The 14,759-nt window shown below is 42.6% G+C and overlaps 3 protein-coding genes across 4 annotated transcripts; all 3 read right to left on the minus strand.

Annotated features, from left to right (window-relative positions):
• Nucleotides 1–811: 811 nt before the first annotated feature.
• On the minus strand, nucleotides 812–6,267 carry LOC306964075 (uncharacterized protein). Of its 2 annotated transcripts, none has more exons than XM_079557926.1 (5): nucleotides 6,127–6,267; nucleotides 4,968–5,074; nucleotides 3,720–3,832; nucleotides 2,217–2,493; nucleotides 812–1,674 (listed from the first exon to the last, which is right to left on the minus strand). In XM_079557926.1, exons 1-5 carry the CDS (start codon nucleotides 6,260–6,262, stop codon nucleotides 829–831), a joined length of 1,479 nt encoding a protein of 492 aa, XP_079414052.1. In that variant the 5' UTR covers nucleotides 6,263–6,267; the 3' UTR covers nucleotides 812–828. The 2 variants fall into 2 exon arrangements, with proteins under 2 accessions (XP_079414052.1, XP_079414051.1); XM_079557925.1 differs by having other exon boundaries at nucleotides 4,944–5,074.
• Nucleotides 6,268–6,997: 730 nt separating this feature from the next.
• Nucleotides 6,998–10,265, minus strand: LOC306964845 (E3 ubiquitin/ISG15 ligase TRIM25-like; the record flags this gene model as incomplete). Its single annotated transcript, XM_079559005.1, has 4 exons — nucleotides 9,624–10,265; nucleotides 7,311–7,481; nucleotides 7,047–7,106; nucleotides 6,998–7,014 (listed from the first exon to the last, which is right to left on the minus strand). Exons 1-4 carry the CDS (start codon nucleotides 10,126–10,128, stop codon nucleotides 6,998–7,000), a joined length of 753 nt encoding a protein of 250 aa, XP_079415131.1. The 5' UTR covers nucleotides 10,129–10,265.
• Nucleotides 10,266–10,966: 701 nt separating this feature from the next.
• Nucleotides 10,967–13,466, minus strand: LOC306964928 (tripartite motif-containing protein 16-like). The gene is made up of 3 exons (XM_079559098.1): nucleotides 12,774–13,466; nucleotides 12,370–12,635; nucleotides 10,967–11,900 (listed from the first exon to the last, which is right to left on the minus strand). The coding sequence occupies exons 1-3, from the start codon at nucleotides 13,318–13,320 to the stop codon at nucleotides 11,079–11,081; spliced, it is 1,635 nt and encodes a 544-aa protein (XP_079415224.1). The 5' UTR covers nucleotides 13,321–13,466; the 3' UTR covers nucleotides 10,967–11,078.
• Between the last annotated feature and the right edge of the window lie 1,293 nt (nucleotides 13,467–14,759).

A 14,759-nucleotide genomic window follows, 5' to 3' on the forward strand; every position in this document is an offset into this window, starting at 1 on the left:
TCACACAAAAAAGTAATTTATGCAGTATTCTTTGTATGTTATTTAAATGGCTACGACCGACGAGAAAAAACATTTACTTCAAATAAGTGAACACATTTTCTTCAGCAAGTCACTTTTTCAAGAATATTTCTTGTGAAACATGAATCACGTCTCACTAATTGTAATGTTTTCAATGCATTTGATTATTTTTTACTCTTTACAATTTTCAGATCACATTATTTTTGCTCGAACAGTAAATCAGAACCTGTCAAAAGAATTGTGCTGTTTTATCTATAGTGCGACCTTAAATTACACTGTACTTCCGCTTTTGATGGCAGACGTGAAACTGTTTGTACAGACTGACGACACTACAGGACTGCCAGACCCCAGTTTCACATCCTTTTCGGAAATTGTGTAAGAAACTCAATAAAAGCTGTGAGCGAGAGGCGCACTCTGAAGATGCTCCGACGCGTCTCTCCCCTTGAAAGTAAAACTAATTCTGTCTTGTGTTGGGTTTGTCCAGGTATACTTACACTTCACACCTACATCACTCACCCCTAGTTGTAAAAACACAGAGAAATTAAATTGAAGAATTGTATTTATTCCAAAGAAATATTTCAAACAACAACGAAAATATGTCAAATGCCAAAATACACCCTGCAGTTTATGACCATGAGCGAAGTAAATGCAACATACAGCAAGTGTCAAAAGCAACAATAGTAAATGCAGAAGTATTTCGTTCAGTGTACAATAGAACAGTACATTTTTCAAAGGATTTATAAAACCAATAAGTTGTGCATCAATAAAAATATGCAGCAAAAAAACTTAGTGATTACTAGGGATGAGGCACTAATGGACAGGCTTGTCCTTTAAATCTGGAATCCAAATCCGGTCTCCTGGGTACAAAAACAACGCTCCAAAATATAGGGGCTCAGTGAATTGCGTTTCCACTACATGGATGTCGCACAATGAGGACCCTCTCACCAGGAAGAAGGTTAGCGTGCCAGCCTCCTGATTCAGATAGACTCCTACTCTGTTGAGCACATCGGGACACAGTACCCAAGTATCACTGTTGTCCATTCCTTTGTATTTGAAGCCGCCTCCGAAACACGCCCAGGACTTGTCGTTCAGCCCCAGAACGCATGGACTGCCTTTTCCCTTTCTCTCAATGCTTTTGTAGGAGAGTCCCACGAAGCAGCCACCAGTGGGGCACACCTCAAAGTAGCAGCGTCCCGTGAGTGGCTCTTTGCTTAAGACCTGGACGCAGTCGCTGAAGCGGTCGGGGTGGTCCGGGACGTCTGCGGCTGTTGTGGCCGAAAACGATGCACATTGATTTCCGCCACCGGTCAGTTCGAGGGAGATATTTCTGTGGGCCGTGTTGACGTCCCACGTGATTTTACGCCAGTGCTTAACAAAACCCTCTCTCGCAAACTTGGGCTGGTCCTCATCGTCCACACGAGTGTGGTAAAAGTAACACCAGGAATTCACCTGAAAGGGGATTTGTGGCCTTTTTAGGCCCTGCTTCCTGAACGCTGTCGTCTCAGGGTCCACGAGTCGAGCGAATTCAGGGGGAGGGATGATGGGCAGAGCTCTACATTTACGAAAGACGTCAAAAGGGTCTCTATTCTTGAAGATAAGAGTCTCCCTCTCTTTTTTCTGCTGTTCCCAGAAAGATGTGTCCTCCTTCACGTAGTCCTGGTTTAAAAAAAAATAAAAGTTACAAAGGCATATTTATACAGGACAAGCTTAGTTCACTCAAGCTCAGGCAGCTTCTTTGTTATTTTTTTCCTATTGTACATATTTTTAGTGGTAACCTACGCCGGGGAGAACATGCAAACCCCACACCGAAAAGCCTTCGTAGTATAGTCCCTATCTTTACACCCACCTTCTTATTTTCATTGGCATCAAGTTTGGAAAGACAGACAAATATTTATAAACACAAAACAAATTAACCATATTATCAAGAAATGTATTATATCAAGTTATTGTTTAGTCTATTATTGAAAACTACTGAAACATTTTGGTATTGTATAACCTGAAAATCCATAAAGCAGGTTCAGAAACTCTACAAGTCTATACATCAGTATGAAACTTCACCAATGGACTAAATAGATGGAGTATATTTCCTTAATCCACTGTATACTGCTATGACCATAGGTTTTAATCTTCACCAAAGACCATTGCTCACAGGAAGTGGGCGAGTGTTAAACAATTAAAGGTTATTGAATCGAAAATACCAGAAGGTATTGGATTCCAAATCGTGTGATGTGGTTTTTGCTTCTGATCTCTTGTTCCACAGATTTCTTCTTCTCCTTCAGGAGTTTGGTCATCTCTGTGAATGTGTGACTGCTGAGCTTCAGTGCTGTGTCGGCAGAAGAACAGAGGCCTGCTGCAGTTCTCTTCAGCTCCTCCAGCTCCTTCTCTTTCTGCTCAACTCTCATCTGGATTTTCTGTCTCCTCTCCTCCAACTCCTTCTCAAGGCGGGCACGATCATCTTCAGGCAAGGAAAGGTCACTTTCTGGAAAATGAGAAACGTGAATGCATCTTTTTCTGACATGCGCTAAATGCTCGGGTCTATCCTGTGGCCATCAAGAGATGATTGTGAGGAAATGTCTGAAAAGGACTAGAGAGTAAACCAAGCCATCACTTTTGTACTGAAAACCTCTACTGCCACCTGGATGGAGATACATCATGGAAACACAACGCAGACTGACCCCTCTTTGTCTAAGAATGAAGAAGGTTCACTTTTCGCAATCATTACTGTTGACCTGTGTCACCTGTGCCACAACTGGCCCCTAGTCCTCCAGTCGCAGGTCTGTTCTCAAGCAGACCACTAAACCTGCAGAAATTTAACCATCGTTACTAATGTAAAATGTGTGGATACATCTGTGGACTTGGGAGAACTCACTCGAGTGTTTTGGGACTGTCCAAAACTAATGAAATATTGGAAAGACATACAAAGTGAAATCAAATCAAATTCTGCAATCAAATTATAATATCGTTTAAAAGTGCAGTCCTTTCTGTTATTCAACTTAAACTGTGAAACTAATATATCAAAGACTCATTACATGCAAAGTGACATATGAATAGACTTTATTATTATTGTTCTAATTTTGATTATTATGGCTCAGCTTGTAAAAAAACCCAAATTAAAGAAGTTAGAAGAAGAAAGTAGAGAAGTTCCAGACACTTGTACGAAACGCAGTAAGTACAAGGGTCTGGTAAAACCAGGCTAGTATCATATGGAGCAAATAACCCCCTCTGGGGGTAATACAAGTGTTAATGGGACGATTGGGGGGTCTTTCATCTCCCCTGGTGCCTCTGGCCAGAAAACCACAATTGCAACTTTCCTGCCTACGGATCGGAGTCACCAATACACACTAATGGAATCACGAAGAAGAAGCTAACAGGCTAACAGGCAAAGCTAGCTGCAGGCTAGCACCACTGAAACAGTATTTACAGCCAAGTCTGAGTGAAAAAAATGATCTCCATTGTGTAATTTGATGTACAATATCCCTCTCTCCCTTTGCCTTTTCTGTCAGCGTAGTATTTACTCTCACGGACAATTAATGAGTAAAAAACTGCAACATGCTACGACACCTGCAGTGGCGCTTATGGCCTCTAGGGGCATGAGTTACTTAGTACTGCTTTAAATGGAAATTATATTTTCAGTTCATCTTTGTTGTATTCATTGTTGTGCCTTTAAGTCTAAGTAAAAAAAATTATAATAAATTGTGGACTTGCCGAAAGCGGAGGCGTGAGTGCTCGTGCTCGTCAGCGTGTTGCCGGTGACTGATGTCAGGATGCCAGCCGTGGTGGTGTTGCTTCTCGTGATGTCATTTTCAGAGAGACTCTGCAGCAAAGACAACACTTTGAGAGGATCTAGCGGTTTCAACTTTGTCAAGCAACGCTGTGAGATTTTTATTCTCATTGAGCCATTTCATACTAGCTCATTTGTACTGACAGAGAGAGGAAATGACAGAATTTAAAAAGGCATTGGGATTGTTAAAAGATTATATGAACACGTTTGTATTTGTACTCATGTCTCTATGTATAACCTGCATTATTCATTATACTATTCCTTGCCTGTGTGTCCACGTTGCAGGAGCTGGTGTTGGTTTGCCCGGTCAGTTCGGGGCTGTTGCCTGAACTGACCGGGCGTGATTTTGTACATGACTCTAATGTGGTGCTGGTCTGAGCGGTGCCGAACTGACCCCTAGGCAGAGCAGGCGCTGTGCTCTCCAACATGTCCTGGACATTAAGTTAAGTTATACTTTATTCATCTCTGTGGAGAAATTTGACCCATCCTCACTGTCGCTGGGCGACCTGTAGGAGCAGTGAGCTGCCAGCGTGGGCCGGTGCTCTGGGACCCATCTCCATGATGACCAGGCTTTTACCACTAACCTACGCAGACACGGGTAGAACATGCAAACTCAACACAGAAAGGCCCCGTCCAGGTGGGACTCGAACTCGGGACCTTCCAGCTGTGAGGCACGAGCACTAACCACTGCGCCACCATGCATGAGCAGAGAGGTCAGCTTGTGCAGTAGTTTTCGAACTGTGGAATGTGGTCTTCAACATTTTTCTACCTGTGAGCTACTTTTAGGAAAACCAGCTTTGATAACACTTCAGTAATAACAGGATTAATAATAGGTCAAAGCTAACATTATCATTTCAACACAAAGGAGAAATTAATTCAGTTTTCTCTTTACTTTTTGAACATTGCAGTAATTATAGTAAGGTTTTGGAAGATTTTGTACTTGCAAAAACCACACAGAAAATATTTTTGAATCAATTTGGGACTCAAGACTGAAAATCAAATTCACATCCCTATTGGTGGCACTGGCAGGTCAAAGACCACGTTCTTCATTTGTGATCGGTTGGATGTAATGTACTAGTCATCCGTGTGTAAAATGAGCGAATATGATGATAAGACAGGACCAGTCTTTCCTTGCTGCCCTCACCGTGCTGGCCTTGGCCTGGCTCACACTTGCGGTGTTGTTAAAGGAGAGGCTGGTGCTCTCGGTGGTGGTGGTTTGACTGATGTTCCCACTCCGATTCCGTCCAGACAGGGACTCGCTGGAGGTGCCTGTACCTACAACAACACGAGACGGCATCAATCAGTCAAAAGAGCAGGTTATCGTCAACTACACTACAGACCCTGCACTAGTTCTGGTAACGGTCCAGATGCTGCGTGGGACATGACTCATTCATGAACTGAACCGGCACTTATTCATATCATATTCATATATTTGATAGGGACAGTGCATGTTAACAAACATACAAGGCAAAGACAAAAGTATGCACTGGTTGGTGAATAAGTCAAACCTTTGGATTAATGGGCAAGTAAGTGAGAAATGTGCCTTTAGTGGCCAAAGATCCTGAAAGTTTCAGTCACTCAGTATAAAGTCTACTATACCAAAAACAATCTTTGTTGACACAAATGCTAAATTTTTACATTTTACATTATCTCAGAATCAGTTTGGGTACCTGTTTTTGCAACTACATTATTTTTGGTAGCATAACATTCTACCTTTTAGCGAGGCCAGCCCTGCCAGCCACAGACATTCATTTGCCAAAAATCCATCCAACCATAAACAAAATGTTTCATACTTGTTGCTGCTGCTTTGGAGCGTTAGAAACTCTTATAAAAGATAGGGTTGGGCCATATCGTATCGCAATAGAATTTTTTATTATCGTTGTAATCTTTTATATTTTGGTGGACACGATATAATTTATGTTAAGCTCAGCTCCATCAGAGCAGCATCAACACTGACTGTGTAGGACACAGGAGTAGGTGCTTGAAAAGTAAAATGAAGGATGTAAACGGCTTGAGTAGATCATATTTGTGAAGAAATTGGTATGGTGCAGAAAACAAAAACAAAACCAAAACCACACACCCACACTTACTTTTCCCAATAGCAGTAAGGGTGGAACTTTGAAGTAATTTGTCCGTTGTCAATTGTATCATCAAACTTCTTTTTTATATTGTGATAGAGATTTTAGGCCATATCGCCCTGCCTTAATATCGAGTCTTTACTGGAAACCATTAGTCCTTGTTTAGGTTAGTTATTATTATCATTTGCAGTCCCAGCTATGTAAACCAGATTCCTGTTTCTATGACTTATAATTAGGGCTGCTACGTACTGTTGCTGAGGGTGGTCTTGTTCGACCCTGAGGAGGAGCTGGTATTTGGGGCCGAGGAGCTGGCGGTCCTGGTAGAGGATCTGGAACTGGAGCTTTCGCAGAAACTGCACTTCTCCATTGCTTCGCTGTCCATCATACTGTCTGTCATATGCTGCCGAAAGCAGAAGAAATAGACACATAACAAAAAGTTAATGATTAGGATCTGCTAATACATAATTCAAAGCCTTGCGACAGGAGATGCCACAGTCACAGAAGGAAGGAAAAGGGGCCATATAGCGTATTACAATAGTACTGACCTGAAATTATAGTGTGTTTTAGTGTTTGTAATATTCTGTGAGGTTGTGAGTTAGTAAAGATGTTGGACTTACAATATATTTGAAAATGACCCCCTTCTTCTGCGGAGAATTGAATGATGACCCTCCGAAAAAAGAGTCGTCAAACGGGCTGGACGTGGTGGAACTGAACAAGCCTCTGCTGGAGCCATAACCTGGGCAGAGACAGGCGTCGATAGAAGAACGCTTTACAAATCAACCCAGTGTTTCAGATGTGAGAGACTATTGAGGACATTGCCGATGATAATGTTATAAACATTTTCATTATACAACACACTTTTTTTGGTTTGTAACAATTAATTTAACAAATGTAACTTTAGAAATGGGTACAATAAAAATAAAAAATAAATCATCTGCCAGACTGATTACCATAGAATACGAGTTTGTCGTCTCCAGATGCACTTTTGGTTTCATAGAAGCCGCAGCCACAAGTGCCCGTGCTAGTGCCCGTGGCCTTGCCGGTGCCCTTGCCAGTGGCCTTACTGGTGTTGGTGGCTTTGTTGGTGGCCTTTCTGGTGTCAGTAGCCTTGCCAGTGGCCTTACTGGTGTTGGTGGCCTTGCCCGTGTCGGCCTTGTTGGTGGCCTTGCCGGTGTCAGTAGCCTTGCCAGTGGCCTTACTGGTGTCAGTGGCCTTACTGGTGTTGGTGGCTTTATTGGTGGCCTTGCCGGTGTCAGTGGCCTTGCCGGTGTCAGTAGCCTTGCCAGTGGCCTTACTGGTGTTGGTGGCTTTATCGGTGGCCTTGCTGGTGTCAGTGGCCTTGCCAGTGGCCTTACTGGTGTCGGTGGCCTTATCTGTGGCCTTGCCGGTGTCGGTGGCCTTACTGGCGTCAGTAGCCTTGCCGGTGGTCTTACTGGTGGCGGTGCCGGTGCCCGTGCTGTTGTCGGGGGCCTTGCCGGTGTCGGTTGCCCTGCCAGTGCCCTTGCTGGTGTCTCTGAACATATTTCTGGTGTCTGTGTCGATGGTGGAGCTCGTGGAGGAGGTGGTCGGCTGACCGTCGCCTATTGGTCCATCTGCACCTGTAGCTTAGAGATACAATCAGTGTCAGAATCATCACCATATTTAACACTAACCCAAACACTATGTCTCTATGGAATGCAATAACTTTAACATAACCTTATTAAAAGGCAGTGCAGCATCCTTCTGGTTAATTTCTAAACTGGCTTTAGCCATAGGATCTGGCAATTAATAAAACCCAACAAGCAGTCATCAGAAAACACAAAATCAGGATCAAAACTGAAGGAAAACTTTAATAAATTAGGAAATGCTTAATAAAACTGAACCTTTACTTATTTTTAAATTCTATTCATTGTTTGTTTTTGTTTGCAAAAATATGTCAAACTCAGTCTGATGAAGTCTTAAGTGATTATTGTGGCATATGACTCGAAAACGTATACAACACGCCACGGTTTGGCTAAGGCAAGGGGGTTTGAACACTGATGACGCGCAGGCAGAACAATTGCATAAGGTTACAAAGGTTTATCTCCTGGTCGTAACATATGAGGAAAACAGGCGCTTACATAGAACGATGTAATGGAAAACGATTCCTCAATAAGTGCAAATCTCTCTTGGTGATGATGCAGGCCCAGCACAAACACTACTCAGGTGAGCACGCGCAGATGTTGAAACCACGTCCACGGTAGCACCAATCACTGTGGTGCAGAAGCGCGTGACACATAGCGTGTGCACGTACACTCACACAGCCTTCATTCATGAAAGGAGAAACCCCTATGCAGCTGCTATAGTCATGTTGTGATATATTGTAGCTTCTTGCGATATGGATATTACATCAAGTAATATCGTGATACAATTTTTTCCACCAATAGATTGTGCAGCCTTTTCCATTTACACTTTTAACGAGTCTATACATCTTTTTTGCATTTTTTGTATGAAACAAATTAGATTCTTAACACACCGTAAGTGATAACAGCCGACCACAATCAGAAAGAACTTAAAATCTTATGAAACCATACTTTCTTATTCTATATTATGTTATATTTTTATATATGTTGTTTATATGTTTTTAGTTAGCAGGATCAGCGATTAATTATGTTAATCATGGATAACATCATGTACACTTTAATACAGTGTATACAATACAAATGTTATTATGGTTTACATCCATTTTATACATAATTTAGTCCAATTTCAGACCCGTCTTAGTCCATATTCGATATTGTACTGGGCCTGGTGACACTTTGAAGGTCAATTGTTTTAGGAGGTTGTTCTCGGTGTGAAACGTTTGTGAACCTTTTGCTGTAAACTTCGTTCTGGAATTTTTAAAAAATGGGTACAAGAAAACTGACCAAAGAGTTTGTTGTCCCAGAAAGCACTTTTGGTCTCGAAGACGAGGCCACCGCTGGTGCTGCTGTGGCTGAACAGATTCCTGGTGTCTGTGTCGATGGTGGAGCTCGTGGAGGCCGGCTGACTAGTGTCTAGTGGACCCACTGTGCCTGAAGCTTAGAGATACAATCAGTGTCACAATCATCACCACATCTAACACTAACCCGAACAGTTTGTACATGCAACATGTAACACTTTTTAAAACAGTCCAGTCCAGTTATTAACTATATACTTTAACACAGGGGTCACCAACCTTTTTTCAGCTGAGGGCTACTTTAAGAGCATTAAGTTGTCCGAGGCCTACCAGTAAAAAATAAAACCTGAAGACTTAAACGTACACTGTTCACTTATAGGATATTGACCCCATATTATATTAAAATAGCTTTATTTTAAACTCATACTGAGTCAAAAGAACAGAAATAACTTTAATTTTAAGAATCAGATTCAAGAAACTGAAGTGTTTTACACCTCAGAAAAAGTCCCAAGGGCTACTGGGCATGCCCCAAAGGGGCCCTTGGTGCCCGCGGGCCCCACGTTGGTGACCCCTGCTTTAACATAACCTTAATATTAAAAGGCAGTGTAGAAGGATGTGGTCTAAAAATAGACAACATGTTGAATATGAAGACACAATGAAAGCAACCAACTTTGTTAAAGTGCTGAGGTTGCACTCGCACTAATTGGGACTTTATTGAGGACAGGTGCTGGGATTGTGGAGGCAGGAGAGCATCCCTCTGGTTCATTTACAAACTGGTTTTAGCCATAGGATCTTGCAACAACAAAAACTTACATGCCCAAGTTAGGAGCAAACCCCGGGCTTGACTTACCTTTGTGCTGGTCGGCAGGAGGACTACATTGCAGAGCGGTACCCTCGTCGTGCACAGGGCTGGTCTCCTCCTCCTCCCCCTCTTCCAGACTGTCCCGGGGCTCCACCAGCCTGTGCTGCATAAACTGGGGGACATTGTAATGAAGCAGGACATGCTTGTCGCAGTAGGACGCCTTGCACTTCAGACAGGACTTGACGGCTTTCCGCTTGTCCAGCGGGCAAACGTCACACGTGATCACCCTGGGTGCACTCGTCTCTGCAGGGGATAGAAAGACACTGTTCAGCTGCTCCACCAAAGCCTCCAGCATGGGGTTTTTACACAGGGGAGGCCGGTCCGGGAATGTCTGTAGGCACTGCGGGCAGGCGGGCCGGTCCTCTCCATCCCAGTGCCTCTGGACGCAGACGAGGCAGAAACTGTGGCCGCACGGAAGAGTCACCGGTTCCCGGGGCAGATCCGAGCACACGCGGCAGCAGAAGTCCCTCCGGTTAAGCCTCAGAGCAGACATTTTCTTCTACAGCAGAAGCACGTCAGTCTGCCATCCCTCCACTAGAGTCTGCGCTCTTTTGGTTTGGAACGAAATAATCCCCAAAGTAATTTAAACTAGAGCAAACTGTCCGCTGCAGACCCGTGCGCCAAACATTAGTGTCGTCACATCCGGTTCACGAGCGACGGCTGCGCTATTCATTTTGTGTCCACGTTATTTTATTTTTACCTCATATTATTCAAAATAAATAAATACACACTTCTTTACTATTACATTGACCATTGAACATGAACAAAATGAAAAATAATGATTATTGTATTTAAAAAGTGCAGAACTGATTTGATCTAAACTTGATGGTACTTGGAAGGAGAAATATTTCACGCGGTACTTGGCGTAAAAGGTTTGGGAACCACTGGACACTGAGAACTGTGAACATTCTGAAAAATGACACAACTTCTATATTTCCAAATAATCTAAGTCTAAAGGATGTAAAGACACAGATATATGTAAAGAATAAGGACTCTTACTTTCTTTTTATTCTCTTTATTCGAACATCAGTGAAAAGAGTGAAAAGGGAAACCATCCATGTTCATAAACCTCTAGCATCATCTAGTGGTCAAACCTTTATCAAAACAGACACGTAACAATATTATCGGGGGAAATTTTTTTACTGAGCCTTTTAAAATATGTATATGAAAAACAAAACACAGCAATAAATTGTAATTAATTGCAAAAATCCACACATTCTTTGCCACAGCAGTCTCAGCAAAGATGCTCGAACATCCCCATCCACACACTTCCTTTGTGCACAGTATCGGCCCCCGTCATACTGCTATAATAGGTACAGATTTGAACTCAAGAGTCGCAAAAATATATTAATTTTATTTCTGCGTTATCCAGGTGTGTCCTAAGTCCCAACAAATGTAATGGAGCTGAAGTTTCAGTTTTAGTGCAACCTCTTTTTGCTAGAGTTACTTTAACTTTACAAATTCAACAGACGAATCACCAAAGGTGAACCCAACAGCGACGTAAAGTGGCTCAGTCAATGTTGCATAGACTTGACCACAAAGCTCCATCTCTTCAGGACCTACACCATAAAAGGAAATGATTCCAGCTGGATGATCCAGAAACACTCCTATAGTCCCACATTGCCGTGTGTTTCTGACCTGCATCTCGTCTCCGTTGTGCAATATGTGATTGGATCTGCCGGTCTTCAGAGCCCAGGACACATTATTATAACCTAAGGCAGATTCTTTCACATCCTTCTTCCTCTGGATTCTCTTGTATGTGAATCCTAAAAAGCTCAGTGTGCTCCCACACTCTACCTCAAAATAGCACTGTCCTGCCAGCGCCTCTTTGCTCATCACCTGCCACCGGTGACTGAACCGGGCTGGACGGTTGGGATAGTCCTGCTCCTCCTTTACCACAGTGATTCTGCGGTTTTCCTCTGACAGCAACAGTCGTTTGTGGGCAGTATTGGGGTCTAGGGTGATGTTAATGGCATATTGCAAATACTGCTCTCTGGTGGTGGGCTGTTGCAGCAGCAGCTTGTTTTGGGTGAAAGCAACGGTCATGTTGGTGCAGGTCTGGAGTTTATCTGTGAGGTCATGCAGAGCTTCAGTGATGTCTGTAAAGCCTGGAGGCTCTTCAGCACTGGAGGACTGTGGCTGGTCCATCAGCTCAGAGAAGTGTTTATATTTTAATAAGAACTGCCCTTGGTCTTCTGTCTGGGAGAGAGAGTCCAGCTGCGCCTGCTGCCTCTTCAGCTCTGAGAGCTCCTGCTCGCAATTCTCCTGAACACAGAGAAGAAAACAGGACAGTGCCAAAAGGAAACATACACACACACACGCACAAGAGTCTGCGGAGTTAAGGACCTCACCTATACTTCACACCACAATACAGATATTTATCAATATCATTACAAAGAAGACTTATTTTTAAACATTACACTAAAGATAATACCGATAATAACAGCGGCAGCTTCTCCATGCTGCCGCCGTTGTTGGGTTCACACGATGTGGAGTGTGAACCCAACAACAGCGGCAGCATGGAGAAGCGCAAGTCCATGTACACGTACGACTACAAGAAGCTGGGATTTATCCACAGATAATAGTGAAAAGTGTACGTTTAAGTCTTTAGGATTTGTTTTTAACTGGTAGCCCTCGAACAACTTAATGCTCTTAAAGTAGCCCTCAGCTGAAATAAGGCTGGTGACCCCTGAGTTAGACTATCTAATAGATAGTATTAGATAGTATTGTTTACCTGAAGCTTCTTGACGGTTTGCTGCCGCGCTCTGATCTCCTTCTCCACATCCGACTGGCGTTTCTTCAACAGACACATCACTTCTTCGAAACGCTCACAGCTCCCTAGTTCCACCCCTGCAGCAACTTTGAGCAAGTGCAGCAGCGGCTCCATTGACACCACCTCCTGTGCGTGGAACTCCAGCCTTTTGTCTAACTGGCCCATTTGGTAAAGCAGAAGCATCTTCAAGTCTCCCATCGCTTCCTGAGCAGGTTTTACACTGTGACCTGTGGACAGAGGTAGCCAGGAAAATGTTTTGTTTCTTAAAGACCACAATGATGTACATGTTCAGGAGCGTAAAGATTTGCTAAGCATTTTTGTTTGTTCTTTCATTGAAAAGTACTATGCTAACAAAATAAAGTTACCTCTATGATCTATAGTAGCACAGCGGGGGCAGACCAGCATGGAGTCGGTGTTACAAAACATCGTCATGGGCTGCTCGTGGAGAAGGCAGTCTTTCTCCACGTGTAGATCGTCACGGGGTGCCACTATTTTGTGCTTTTTTGACGGAAAGTTAATCAAATGAGTTCCAATGTGGCTTTGGCAGTATGACAAAGCACAAGTAAAGCACGAGTTCACCGCTTTCTGCTTCTTCTTCCAGTAGCAGAGATCACACGCGACGTCCTCGGGTCCAGCGAAGCACTTCCCCTCCTCGTTCCGCTGCAGTTGCTTCATTACTTTGGTTATCTGCTTGTTCCTGACCAGGACAGGCCTCGGGCTGAACTTCTTCTTGCACTGAGGGCACGAGGGCGGCCGATGAGCCTCCTGCCCATCCCAGCGCCTCGTAACGCATTCAGAGCAAAAGTGATGCCCGCACGGGATGGTGACCGGGTCGTTCAACAGCTCCGAACAAACATGACAGGTGTACGTCTTCGGGTCAAACTCACGGTCGTCGAACTCGTACTCCGCCATTTTTATGCGAAAGCCACACGACAAATACTTACATTCGCTCCTGTGGTGGGTGAGAAAGTGGAATCAAGCGTAGTGGCACAGTTTAACCAAATTTTGTAAACGTTTGGCCGTGTTGTTAAGAAGAGAGCGCCATGTTTGAAACGGCGTCAATCACTTCCGGTGTCAGCAGCCAATCAGAAGCAAGATAGGAGCGGAAGTGCCTCTCAACTCTCAACACCGTCCACAACAAAAGTTAAACCGATCATTTTTCTAGACAGAGAAATATTTGGCCTATGTATTATTTATTATTGGTAGTATTAGTGCTATTTTTGAAATGTGGGAAATTTCTAAATAATTTGACTCAAGTACTCAGCAAAAAGGAAGGTATGATGATGCAAACCAAAAGGAATAAAAAAAAAGGTTAGTGCTAGATCGTATGCTCCGGAGGGACAGTCTGCTGTGAAAACGTGAGATATCATGACACAAATTGAGGTTAGGGCCAGGGAAATGGTTAACTTCTTACCTCCCGCCTGAACCGAGAGGATCTTTTTCCTCACGTCATCAGATTTTTTTTTCCAACATTTTTTTGTTGGGTGTTCAACTCATTTTTGTAACTTTTTTGTAATTTTTAATCACATTTTTGTCATTTTTTCGTCAAATTTTTTCACTTTTTTGTTGCATTTTTGTCATTTTTTTGTCATTTTTTATCAAATTTTTGTCATTTTATCGTCATTTTTTCGTCCATTTTTAATCAAATTTTTGTCACATTTTTGACAATTTTTTATCAATTTAAAAAAATAAAATTGTCACATTTTTGTAAATTACAAAAATTAGTCAAAAATTTGTCAATTTTTAATCAAATTTTTGTCACATTTTTGTCATTTTTTCGTCAATTTTTTGTCAATTTCTTGTGACATTTTTGCCACTTTTTCATAAATTTTTCGTCACTTTTTTGTCACATTTCCATCATTGTTTTATTGCTATTTTCACAGCTTTTTTCCAGAAGCTTTTGGACTGGGGTAAAGCCAAACTGGAGAAAATGTGCTCGGTTCAGGTGGGAGTTAAGGGGTTAACTTTAAGGATTAGGATTACTTGTATTTTTAGACAAACCATCTCATAGATCTATACAAACTCACAGCAGACCGTCCCTCCGGAGCATACGATCTAGCACTAACCTAAAAAAAAATCCTACTTTATTATAAAAAAAATGGCTGCACATTTACAATGCAAATACAAACACATTGTCGCATTCACACACCTCCCCAAACATTGATTGTTCAAAGCTTGTGTAACAGCAGCATCTTTTCATACTTTTTTGATTTATTGCCCTGTATATATTTCTATGCCCTGTACATGGTCCCTATGACGTTTATCAAATCAACAGCTGAGGCAAAGTTGCGACCTGTTCAAACGACAAGTAATATCAAAACCAAGCTCACTGCATTTTTTCATCTTAAATG

Source organism: Gobius niger, assembly GCF_951799975.1.
Source record: "Gobius niger genome assembly, chromosome: 6".
NCBI classification, from domain to species: Eukaryota; Metazoa; Chordata; class Actinopteri; order Gobiiformes; family Gobiidae; genus Gobius; species Gobius niger.